Source organism: Macrosteles quadrilineatus, unplaced genomic scaffold, assembly GCF_028750875.1.
Source record: "Macrosteles quadrilineatus isolate MER2022 unplaced genomic scaffold, UCM_ALF_1.0 Scaffold_3__2_contigs__length_128488019, whole genome shotgun sequence".
NCBI classification, from domain to species: Eukaryota; Metazoa; Arthropoda; class Insecta; order Hemiptera; family Cicadellidae; genus Macrosteles; species Macrosteles quadrilineatus.
In genome coordinates, this window is record NW_026542596.1 from 7,677,963 (window position 1) to 7,691,022 (window position 13,060).

A 13,060-nucleotide genomic window follows, 5' to 3' on the forward strand; every position below is an offset into this window, starting at 1 on the left:
TTCGTGTTCGTGTCTTATGTGTTATAACGACTCTCCACAGAGGATTATGTGTTTTAACTATGGTACCTGCTTGAAAATGAACCTTTAGGCTCGAAACCTGGGTCGCTGACCTAAATTCCAGGATCACTGACACTGACAGTACTACAGGTATTTAACCTTTTTATTAATTTTTACACACAGTTACAATATTTATACCAATAACAATTATTATAGCTGGCCCGACAGACGTGGTCCTGTTCTAATGTGGTTTTATGTTAAAATGCTCATTCATTTTCAAGATAGCTCGTTCGCATGGCTTAATCACGTCCTGGTTGAAGTTCGTTCGCATGGCTTAATCACGTCCTGATTGAAGTTCGTTCGCTACGCTCACTCACCTTTAGGTTGGAGCTTGTTCGCTGCGCTCACTTGCCTTTAGATTAGCTCGTTCGCTACACTAACTTGCCTCCAGGTTGAAGTTCGTTCGTTACTCTCACTCACCTTTTGGTTGCAAATTAGCGGTTGCCATAAATTTATACAAAAATAGTGCTGCACCCTGTTGGTAAACCTATTAACTTTTTAATGCTATTGAACATCACAGAATCAAATTGTTTAGTCGAACCAGCTGTTAAGATTCTTTAATTCCATTTAAATATGAGTACTCATAAGGTTAACATGGGAAACTCCATATCCACTGGGGTGGAGGCCTTTTGACGGATCTGCACCAAACTTCACACAACCCATCCTTGAATAATGCTTAATATTGCCTGATACTTCATTACAATCTGTCGAGTGGTTTCGGAGTCCATAAAGGACAAATAAACAAATAAACAAACATACATTGGATTTTAAATATATAGAAAATCATCTCGCCTAAATATTATTACTACATCATTATATGTCATTAGAGCCGTATAACATATTTTACATACTCAATGTTCAGATTTTCGAGGTTGCCTGAATCCTGTCAACATTACGATAATAGGAACAGCAGTTACAGTGTTACATACGTCACTCTTGTCATTATTAGCAGAAGATTCATTTTGCGTTATTTGTTTTTGTAAAAATAACATTATTAGTTTGTTTGACTTGTTTTTTATATTATTTACCCTTGGATCCATAACAAATTTCGAAGCAGGTAACTTTACAAATTTTTATGGCTTTAAAATCCGTAGTCTTGATAAAACCGTTATTATTCATTTCTGTAAATACTTCAACACTAACATTTCAACAACACTAAATAAATACTTTTATTTTCTGACCATACCCAGATTGTTTTGATGTACGGTAGGCATACTTATGCAATATTGTTAGTCAAACTGCATATAATCAGATCTAGTTTTAATGGTGAAGTAAATGAAATTTTGAGGACCATTATCGTATCGTATGTAGCCCTAGGTCTTAGGCTCATCCTCTTACAGGGAAAGAAATTCAGAATCCCTTATTCATAATTATTTCAGTATTTTAAGTTATAGGCCTATCCAGATTATATTCCTTGGAGTAAGTAAAAAAAAGGCAAGGTTTACTTACAATTGGTATTGCTATTAACCAAAAACTTAAGTAGAAATATGTGCAGCACCAGGGCTACTTGGTTGTAGGCCTATTTAATGTGCTTCCCTAAGTTAGTCATCCACACACCTTACTATCAGTCTTTCCACTTTACTAAAACAACAATCCCGCTCACCAGGCCAAGAGAATCTAACTTATCCGCTTGAGTAGGCCTAAACTTGAACATTTCCGTTTTTTTTAATGCATTTTACTAAAAATATTTTACCATCACAGGTTCATATTACACTTTATAGGCCTACCTACTTAAATGAGATTTTTCACCATATGATGCTATAGTTGGTTTTCATACGGAAAGCAGACGAAAATTAAAGATCAGATATCATAGTACCTATATAATCCCACTTTCATAGGCTACTGTGCATGGTCTGAAAATCCTGTTTATGGTACGGTATACAAATTTGACATCTGGAAACACTGTTTGAAACATGAAAACAACAATCGTATCAGGGTTGCCACCCGATTCTGTCGGGACAGTCCCGATTTTTTTTCCTTTTGGTTCCTTATGCCGGTATTTAAGCCTATAATCCGGGTGGAGTTGGGCCATGTCCCGATTTTTCCCTAACCTAAGGTGGCAACCCTGGCCCTAAAAATACATAAAAATGGCATAAAAATGCTCATCAAATGTCTAAATTTAAGATAACTTAATGTTTTAAGGCCATAAGTTAATGTGTGATGATTCTTGAGCTTGTTTCACGAATTAGAAAGTCGTAATTAGTGACATCAATACCGGTACTAAAAAAATACACCACCGTCAATATGCTCAAATTAATCCGAAGTGTACTCCTGCAAAAAACGTTTTAGGGCAATTTTGGATACATCGTGTTGGTTTAGACCTTTTCTTGCATGTGAAAGCTAGGGCCTGTGTCATGTTTCTCACATCTAATTCTCACTTAATTTTTCGTTCCACACTAGACATTTGGGAGCCTGCGGAACCGAACCTTTTTCTTGAATCCATTTGAAACAGGTTTTATAGGCACCCAACATGCTGACAAATTTCACGGTAGGCCTAGTTCATTTTACAATAAGCTAGGCTACTTAACTTTTGTCAAAAATACTTCAATATAAACAATAACAAAAAAGTAAACAATACAAAAAATAAAGTAAAATTGATAAAATAATGGATTGAGCAATCAAATTAAATAATCGATATATTGATTGTTTTAATTAAAAATTTCAATTAAATGAATGTGGGGCCCCAATTAAAGGAATTAAAGTGCAGCCCCAAAAAAGTCTTTGTTGGGATATTTGAGCCTCTATTACTCAAAGCTTAAGTGAATAATTGGCCTCATGCTAGCCAACCCGTAACTGTAGGCAATTCATATGCCTAAAATAAAACATAGCAAATAAAATATGTCGCATAACTTAATGAAATCAATGTGGAAGTGGTAGATTAAGCTTATCCTAGCTGTTACAGTAGACTCCCTCTTATATGGACACTTTTTACCCAGACATCGGGTTAACCTGACTGGATTGGCAAAAAGTGGGTAGTACTGAAAGACTTTTCTCGTGGAAAAGATTTGGGACGAGTAATCGTGTGTCTAGTTTTACTATTTTTTTTTGTAGGAATAATTTATTGTCTTATATAGTGTGCATTAGACCATTGTATTCAAAACTCCCTTTGTAGATTTGTCATCATTATCAGCTGAAGACAATTTTATTGTTAGTTCCGTCCAATGCTGCTAAGATTGTGTTTTTACTTACAATTGTCTCTCTTTATTTCAGTTAATTTCAGTAAAACGATCTAATCATAAGCAATAACTCGTCTCCTAGATATAAAAACCAAACATTAAAGTTCAAATCTTAAAATCAACCAAATTTTCTCGATACTAGTGCAACAAGCTTAAGATTTTACAATAGGAAGAGAAGTCTACTTGTCTTGGTTAGTCTATGATTAGACGTTACTAATTTAAAGAGTTTAGGGGGGTTTGTTAAACCGGAAAAGCTGTTAAATCCGGACTGGCCTCGGTCCTGAGGAGTCCTGATAAGAAGGATTCTACTGTGCTTTTCTCATAAAACTTTGTTATTCATAAACTGTACACACAGGCTTAAGTTAGTTGAACTTATGTGCAGTTTTTAGCATAATAAATATGTTTTGAATGTATTTTACTTGATGGAAAATGTAATTTCTAAGACTTGTGACTTCTTAGTAGGTAGTTGCTGTCTCTAAACCTCAATTTTAAATAGAGGAATTTATATAAACCATAAGGCTATTATTCTTTCCTTATTAGTGATTTACAGACTACATACAATTAAATTCATACATTTATATATATAATAGTATATTAATACTAATTGAATCTCTAACCACATTTACCTCTATGTATGTCTAATTATATGCGTTTGTTTGATCTATTTTACAGATTGATCAACGGTCATTTCTGCAGTCTCTAAAATGTGCATAAAAAGTTTACATTTAGAAAAAATCAAAAAGAGTTATGGATTTCTGTGATGTCAATCTTAGAGTTCTTTATGATTTTGAATACACCACAAAATATGGACGGAAAATCAAAATTTCCTCTGGAGAACGTTTACTTCTCATCAAAAAAACAAATGATGATTGGTGGCAAGTTATACGCAGTTCGGAAGAGAGACCGTTTTTCGTACCTGCATCTTACGTAGAAGAAGTGGAATCAAAACAACATGTCCGAGCCAATAACAAAGACCAAAGCAATACCAAATCTTCCATTGAAATATCTTCCAGTAATGTGTCACCTGTAATTTCACTATCAAGTTCAGTTCAAAAGCCCAGTTTGTCAAGCTCGGCAGGAAATAAGAATGAAGATTGTAACTCAAGTTCATCACAATCATGTTTAGAAAAGGATTCTAAGAAAGAAATTCCATATGTAAATAAAACAAAGGCACTTTCTAGCACGATGTCATCATCGGGATACAATTCACTGGGTGAGGAAGGTCAAACACATGAGGAAGAGGTAATGCCTGAAATATCAAGTAATGATAAAATAAAGCTACACCACAGAAGCAATGACTCAATTGCAAGCACAAATAAAATAGAGCCTGTCACCAACACAACAACTGATAAGAGCCATGATGATGCAACGGCCAATTCACCTACCTTAGATAAAAATTTATCTGGCAATGTGAGCATGACGAGTAATACAACAGGAGAAACCTTGGTGAGTGAAGTGATTAAAAATGATGAAGATATTAAATGGACGAATACTATCAATACTAAAACAGATTTGGGGGTGAGTTCTCGTCCAATAATTTCAGGTTTAGGCCTACCAGCTTCTGATTCTCTTGAAAATTTATCACTTCAGATAGAATTTAAAACTAACATATTAAGAAACAATCCTGAAAAAAATGTCACTAATTCTGCTATACCGTGCAAAACCGATTCTTCAAGTTGTCGTGAAGACGAGTTATTAAAAGGAATTTCTAATTGTACAGAAGATAAGGTAAAACAGGGATTAAAAACTAAGTGTAGGTCACAATCTTGGAATGAACCGATTGATAATGGTAAAGTAAACATTTCTCCTAACCTCAATGTTGATAAAAACAGCTTAAATTATCATGGGAGCTTCAAGACAAGCCCTAATAGACTGAATATGTTAAAAAAAAGTATGAGTGAGAAAACTTTAAAAACTGTTTCGAATGTGGGGAAACCCAATAAAGTATCTGATACTTTAGTGGAAGAAAACTGTGATTCCCATAGCTCTTGTGTGCCTGTGTTGAAGTGTGATACAAATGATATGGTTTGTGCTATTGGAACCAACAATAACACTGTTATTTGCAATAAAGTAAATGATGTTTTGCAGAAATCCGAATACCAGGAAAAAAAATTGCAAAACCGGCAATGCTTTGGAAGCGACAGTCAGTTATCCCATTTAGTGAATTCTAAGGAAAAAACAACTTCACGTTATAGTCTAGACTCTGTTGTAGAAGGTGAATTTAGTGATAATCATTCAAACTTGGCAGCTGCAAACTCTAACAGCAAAGTTTCATCTCTGGTCTCTGTTTCCGGAAAAACCAACTCAGAAAAAAGTTCAAACGATAGTCTATTGGATATTGACATTGAAGGCAGTTTTAGGAAAATATCAGGAGGTACGACATCTGATTCGTTGGTGCCAACAGACGGAGAAGATTTGGTTTCAAGTGGCAGTGAAACAGACTCGGTGAAATTAGCAAAGATTAAAATTTGTGAGTCTAAAGCTGGACACAAGGCTCGAAAAATACCTCTCGTTAGAAAGAGAAGGGTAAGTGTTTCTTGGATCATCCTAATACCTAGGCCTACTTTTAAATATTTTGTTTTGATCAAACATGAGTGTTGATTGAAAAGATAACTTAATAGATAAGTAATACCACTTTTAGATCAGCTAACCAAGAGCAATAACCATGTTTGTATGTATGTATCTTTATTCATAGGCGTCATATTTGTTTAAAAGTAGACCAGACACTGAAATAATTCCCGATTTAAAACAGCAAACATAAGTTTTACATGAATAGTAGGTCTATGCTTCATAATAAAAAAATAGGTTTTACTTGACCGTCAAATAGTCCAACGATTATTTTGACAGAGGTGAAGTAAAACCAATTTTTGTCTTAACAAAATAGTCCAGGGGCTAGAAACCTATGTGTCACATTTCATTTAGGGTATTCTCCGTTCCAAGAAGCTTGACCTTGACCAAGATGTGTCTACATCATAAAAGAACTAAATGCCAAAAACGGTGGGAGCCCTAGGGCTTAAGCCATGTGTTGGCCTGACTTTAAGAAATGTAACAAACAATCCCAGGTCTGTGCCCAATAGAGTACCTAGCGGTTTTTTATTGTGCTTAAAAGCATTTTCCCACCTCTCCCTGAAAAAGTGCTAGAAACATGAGTTTTGATGCTTTATAATGTTTTACAAGTTTTACTAAATCTAGTGCTTTGATCCACCCTTTTGGAAGAACACTAAATCAATATATAAATTTGATTTCAGGTGTTTTCTTATAAGTCCAGACATGAGTTGGGTCAAGAGCCACCGTCTCCTGTGCCACATCAGTCACCTTCCAGAGTTCTGGGCGAAGGCTGGAGTGAGTACGACACCCAAGATGGACGCAAGTTCTTCTATAATGTCCAGACCAAAGAAAAGAGATGGAAGCCCCCACGGCGAGCATATAACACTAGTGTAAGTCTTTTCAAATACTAATTCTCTACCTAGGAAGATTTTTTGAAGATAGCAGGCTTACCCAGTAGGAAAGAATCCAAAATGGCACCAGAAACACACAACTTTACACTACCTATACATTTAAACATTAGAATATTCAGAATCAGAATCTTCATTTTAATTAGATTAGACATAAAATTAGATTCCCATGTTATTTAAATGTGAATTATTTTATTCCATAACAACCTTTTGGTGCATAGTTAAGAAAAATGAATAATAAATCAGAACAAATATTTAACTTTATCTGTTGTTCTTTGTTGTTGCAGAAGGAAGATGTAGATGGGGGTGGGGTTGCAGACGACATGTTCGTGGTGAGCATGTCTCTGCCCGTGGGCTGGACCTCTGAGATGGACCCTGTCACTGGACAAGCCTGCTACATCCAACCTGCCTCAGGCGCAAAGGTAAGAATGCTGAAACTACAATTCATTTTTAAAATACTTTTTTATGTGGCTTTAACTCGTACATAGCTCATTGTCTAAGAGTATACTGTATATTTTTATCCAGCTTTAGTCCTAACATTGCTCATTAAATAAGAAAAGATGGTTATTGGATTTTTTCATTAGGAAATAAAATAACCTAATTAGATACAATTATTGTTGACAAAAGTCAATGGCAAAACCCAAAAAATAGAAAGCTTTAGTCAAGTGTTACTGGAACCTAGTATACGAGTTGTGATGATCCAGTAACAGAATGGAGCTGAGGATGGAAGGAAAGGGGCAATCATTGCTAGGTATTAGTAATATACCCCCGCTGCAGCAAACCTATAGACTAAGCAAATTTCTATTTGCCTGATTTGATTTTGAGTTATATTCTAAATTATTTGTTGTAGAGCTTAAAAACAAATAACTTAGAATATTGAAGCGTTTTTGGGGTGCCTAATGGTTACAGAGGACATTTACAAAAAATTTAAATTTAAAATTGCTATGTTATTATGGAGTAAGTAAACTGCTTTAGTTTGCTTGTATATCGATACTTTTTACATTTCTTGAGCAATCATTGAAATAACTGATTTGCAAACAATGGAAACATAGAAAAAGTCGTAGAACACAACCAAGTAGAAGAAAAGAAATAATGTTTTTTTTTTCATTTATAATCGTTATTATAGACAACCTAATGCGGCTATGAGAGGGAAAAATTTGTAGAAATACTAAAAACAAGATATTTACAAAAGATTTTGATTATATCTAACTGTTGTGTAGATCGTGAGTATTTCCATAATCTTCGTGAGTCGCGTGTAATAATTTGCAATTGCTCGAATTCGAGCAACAGGTACACTAGTTTATGTTATCTTAAAAACTAAGAACTTACTTGGATACTGAGGTAGGCTACACTCGTATTATTAAGGGCCGCAATATTAAGCAACACGAGTAAATTATACTGGTAGACATTACTACATTACTAATAAAAATATGTAGGTACCTGTAACAGCAAACCTAAGTACTCACTCGTTAAACTACTTCTATTTAAATAGGGAATTAGTGTGATATTTTTAAGGAGACATTTTAGTGTAAATCCAATTAGGCAATTGGAAATTTGCTTAGTCTGCAGGTTTGCTGCGGCGAGGGTATTTTTATTGTTTAGGGGCAGTGGTAGGTGCTATAGGGCTACTACATCATACCGTAAATTAAAAGAACCAAATTTTCTTAAACCGTGTCCTCTCCCATAGCAAACACAAAGCACAAGTATAACTGCAATAAGCATTTTACTTATACGCATAAAAGTACGAAGGACGGGTACTCTGCAAGTGTTTCATAAACTAAAGCTGGGTACTGTAGTGAAAATTAGAATATTTGTTTCTTTATGCTCACTGTGACATTTACTTAATTTACTAACTGTAAAGTGGCCTTGCTAACTTTAAACTATTTGGGCTATTTGTATCTCTTTTATGTGACAATAATAACAATCAATGACATTTTTTAAACTACAGTACCCTTAGTTGTAAGATTCGTTTAGCTTAACAATTAATTGACTTTGAATATACCGGTAGATTTTTTTTCAAATATGCACTTAAATACTTAAGTGTATCTTTTAAATATAAAATCATATAGGTTATATAAAATAGTTTAATAGGTGCAACTGTGGGGTCCCGACTGGAATAAATTCACCCAGATCCACATTTTAATTAAAAACATACTGGATCCATTTCCCAATGGCTCTCACAAAACCCTGCTCAGCGTAAAACAACTTTGATGGGTCTTCAATTAATAGATTAACTACATTTTCATATTCTAATTAGCCCTCGCCATTATTAGATGCCTGCAACAACTTGCCCTAAGTTAAATATTGATAATTGTAAAGTTTAATTTAGTTACATCACTTGCCCAATTTAGACAAGATACCCCTTAACCCCTTTGTCCCCCAAGGATTAATTAATTAATTAAACATTACGGCTACTTCTCCAACTGTAGACAAAAGATCAAGTCGGTCCTTCCTTCTTCTTCGAGTGGTGATGCAAGACAAACCTGCTTGCCGGCGGTTGGTCGTTTTCCTGCCGGAGCGCTAGTATCGGTCCGACTAGAGCTGTCTGCTTGCCTTCGGATCAGCTGATTGATTGGTTGACTCTTACCTTATTCTATAATTGTTGGCGGTGATGTGGGTTATTCCCACACATGGGTATCACTTTTATATCAATCCCAGGTAGCCTAAATAAGTGTTCTCCCTCTGAGTTAACCAAAAACGGTTGCTTATCAAGATAAGTGGTACAGTTGATTATCTTTTCTAAATTAAATGGATGATTTGAAACCATTTTCATGCATTTTCAAAGAACCAACATTGTCTTTTTTCGCATCCTAACCCTGTTGCAAGTGTTGGTATAGCGGCTAGTTGTTTTAAATTTTATAGAGTGAAAAAAAAAACAGTTACCTTCTACAAAATAATGGCAAACATACCTCATCAGACATTTTTTGTGGTAATTCCCTGTGGTATACACCTGTATTTTCATATTTATCAACTTTTAGGTTTATTACCTGTTTACCTTTAGATACATTCTGTAGCCAATTAGAAGTTTGAAAAACCTGTTCAACACCATGTTTACTCAGATCTTTCTTCAGGTAGTTGTTTATTTGGTGGTTATACTCAACATAGCAATACACTACTTTGTTATATTATCATTATTTGCTGGCATGTGACAAGTACTATTTTTATAACAATTTTATCTAGCAATGTGCTTTATTATATTAACCCTTGAGGTGCCAATCGCCGCAATTATAGGTGTCAATCGCCATAATTTAGGCGACGTTGCAGGCTTTCTGTTTCATTCAATATAATCCTGTACTATCAAACGATCCCGGTAACAATGCATACCAATGTATTCAGCAGATTCTGGGCTTCATCACAACCAATAAAGATGGCCGTTTTGAGAACTATGTATTTTTTCCTGTGTTTGTTTTTCTGCTTGTTTTGTTTCATCTATGGTTTGCATGAGTACCATTTCGGCATTCATATCTTTGTTTTTATAAAGTTTAGATATCATTTTTCAAATAAACACTATATAACGATATATATTCTTTTTCCTAATTTAATTCAGAATAAAATGTATATAACATTTTTTTTTTATTTAGTGACTGTTAGTTTTTTACCAAATGTCTGGTTACTCATAAATAGAAATAACATTTGTTCATCTTCTGGATTTGAACTCATGTATGAATTGACTCTTGTAAGTTATGGGTACTATACGATATATTTAAAGATAGCCTATTTTATGTACTTTAAGAAAATTTATATACTTATATTTATATGTGTATGTCTTCTTTGAAAGTTTTTATGGAAGTTTACATAAAAACTCGGCAAGTTAGTGAATAAATACTCGAGACATTTGGAGGTTGTCAATACAACACCTAGAGGGTTAAGTTCCTTCCTGTATTTCTCTGGATTTAGTGGAAGACCATTGTGTTGTAGGTGGTCAGTTTTTGATAATATGTGGGGTAAAATGTGCTATGGATGGTTTGGTCTGATGTTGTGGGTTTACGGTACATGCTGTATTCTTATTGTTGTGTTTCTCCAACATAACCGCCCAATTACCGAATTTGCTCAACAATTATCGACAATAAACATGGTATAAGTGATGGTCTCAATATTCTACATTAATGCTAGAAAGGAAATATATTAAATACGCAGGAAGAATTTGATAAACCGAAAAATCATTCTGTGATATGAGTTAATCTATAAAGAGTTAATAGAATTACAGCCAAGAATAAACCCAGGGTTACCACAGACCGTGGACTTCCGGTAAAACCGGAAATCATGTGTAAATTTATTGTATTGGAAATTTTGAAATTTCACCGGGAAAACCTGAAAATCTGTCACAGAAAAATTGTGAACGTCTTCTGCAGTCACAGCAAAATTGAGAACGCATTAACAGCGAGAAAATATCTGCAGACCCTTAGTAAAAAGTAAAAGGCAGCTGTGAATCATGACCTGGAAAACCAGGTTTTTTGCTGCCGGGAAAAAGGTGTGAATTTTCTTTCAGGAGTTCTATGGCCACACTGTAAACCGTTGATATTTCAAATCACCATATTCCAGGGGGGCTTAGTCACAACGTATGCTCAATATTAATCTACCCAAGAGCCATGTTGTAATAGGGCTTTTGCCGCAGCACATTTAACAACGTGTCAGCGTCGGTTCATCGGGGCAATGTTACATCCACAGTGCAAGTTATACAAGCAGCATTGTCATCGGCAAGTCCGCGTCAGCCGGGTGTGTTGTTAGCACAATCTGCCGCGGCAACGTGGGACCAAGTTAAATAGCGTTGTCAAAGCGCACTTGATGCGCAGTCATAGTCTGTAAAAGTACCTGTTTTGTTTCATATCTTCATCTTCATCAAAATCCATGTTTTTAGCCCCTGAGCTGTAACGTAACGTTGTCTGCTTACTTAATTACTTAGTTAGTCTTCATAATACCTGTTGATTTTTATAAATGACTACTAAGCAAAGAGTGTGTACTCTACCGCTTATTGATCCTCCATTATATTATGTTATATGCTATATGTTGTACATTGTTATTAAGTCGTTAAGACGTTAAGTCATTTATTTAACCAGATTACATAAATGCATCGGTTACGTATGTCTATTTACATATGTAGAATTTCTACCTATGAAAATGCACCCATTATACCCATTACTGCCTGCCAGCAAAAAACTCACGGACACGGTATTAGTATTATCTTATCTAATCTAACAGGGGCAGGCCGAGACCATAAAGCACTTAGTCCGAAAAGTCGAATTATTGTGGACCCCAGACAGTTGTTTTATTGATAGACCCTACAAATTCAGGTATCCAATGAAAGCCTGTAGTCTTCCAATCAATTCCTGCTCGGGAAGGTATCTATCTCATACCAAATTGCCAAGAGTTATCCCTCTAGCATCAGGGAGCTTTTCACAATCTAAGAGCTGGTGATCAGCTGTATCCTGTGACCTACCGCAGTGCCTACAGATTGGTTCACCATCAAACACGCCCATCCGTTGTAAATGTTTCCTGAATCGCCCATGACCAGTTATCAGTTCTACTGTTGATTTAATTTAATTCTTCGCCTGTCTAGCCTCAAAAAGTCAGAGGCAACCCGTTTAGAAGGCACAAACTGAGTTTAAGCTTGCTAACTCTAAGAAGGGGAGTATCAACCCAACGTTTTCGGTGCTTTTCATTGGTGCACACGCTTTTTCGTGATATACCACAGAAGGGTTGTGGACCAATTGTTGTTGCCACTGGGGCAGCATTTGCTAATCTGTCTGCAGCTTCATTTCCTTCAATGCCTGAATGTCCAGGCACCCAGCAAAGCGTTAGATCATTCCTCCTACCCAATTCAGACACAGTAGCAAGACAATCCCACACGAGCCCTGAGTTGGAATTTGCAAGAGTTTAGAGCTTGTATTTGGAGTAGGATGTTATTTGTATTGTCTCTGATCTCTTTGTTAAGATTTTATTGATCACAAACCAATATAGCAGTGACCTCCACTTGGCTAAAGCCAATGCCTTCTCTTTTCCAAAGCACACCTGCACCGTTGCCCCCTAATTTAATCTTAGAATTTTTAGAACCATTCTAAATTAGTATTCTACCATTTCTAAATTCTAGCAGCATTCTTAATTACCTGCGGGGATGGGCCCCTTTATGCCAAGCCATTCCTCCCTATCTGGCAATAGTACTTTAAAAGGCTTTCTTTTTTGGTAAAATATATATCAAATTGCCCAGGCTTTCTAGATTTTTTACATTGTAATACTGTATGTACGAATGTAAATTAAAGTAGTAAATATGTAATTTCAACCAAATCAGTAAATTACCCAATAGTCGGGGGGCAAACTGAATTCCGTGGGATTTTTTGTGAAGGGAAGGTGTGGCTATGTGTAACTCTTTATTAT

The 13,060-nt window shown here is 35.4% G+C and overlaps 1 protein-coding gene across 3 annotated transcripts in view; it reads left to right on the top strand.

Moving 5' to 3' along the window:
* The first annotated feature begins 1,007 nt into the window (after window positions 1–1,007).
* Window positions 1,008–13,060, top strand: part of LOC128988830 (rho GTPase-activating protein 12-like) — a 51,634-nt gene continuing 39,581 nt past the window's right edge. For 2 of the 3 annotated variants that reach the window (XM_054410513.1, XM_054410515.1), the window contains exons 1-4: window positions 1,008–1,114; window positions 3,906–5,759; window positions 6,482–6,670; window positions 6,976–7,110. In XM_054410513.1, coding sequence (XP_054266488.1) covers window positions 3,981–5,759; window positions 6,482–6,670; window positions 6,976–7,110 — 2,103 coding nt within the window. In that variant the 5' untranslated portion in view covers window positions 1,008–1,114; window positions 3,906–3,980. Of the gene's footprint in view, window positions 1,115–3,336; window positions 3,425–3,905; window positions 5,760–6,481; window positions 6,671–6,975; window positions 7,111–13,060 lie in introns of those variants that run through there. The other variant, XM_054410514.1, reaches the window with a different exon arrangement.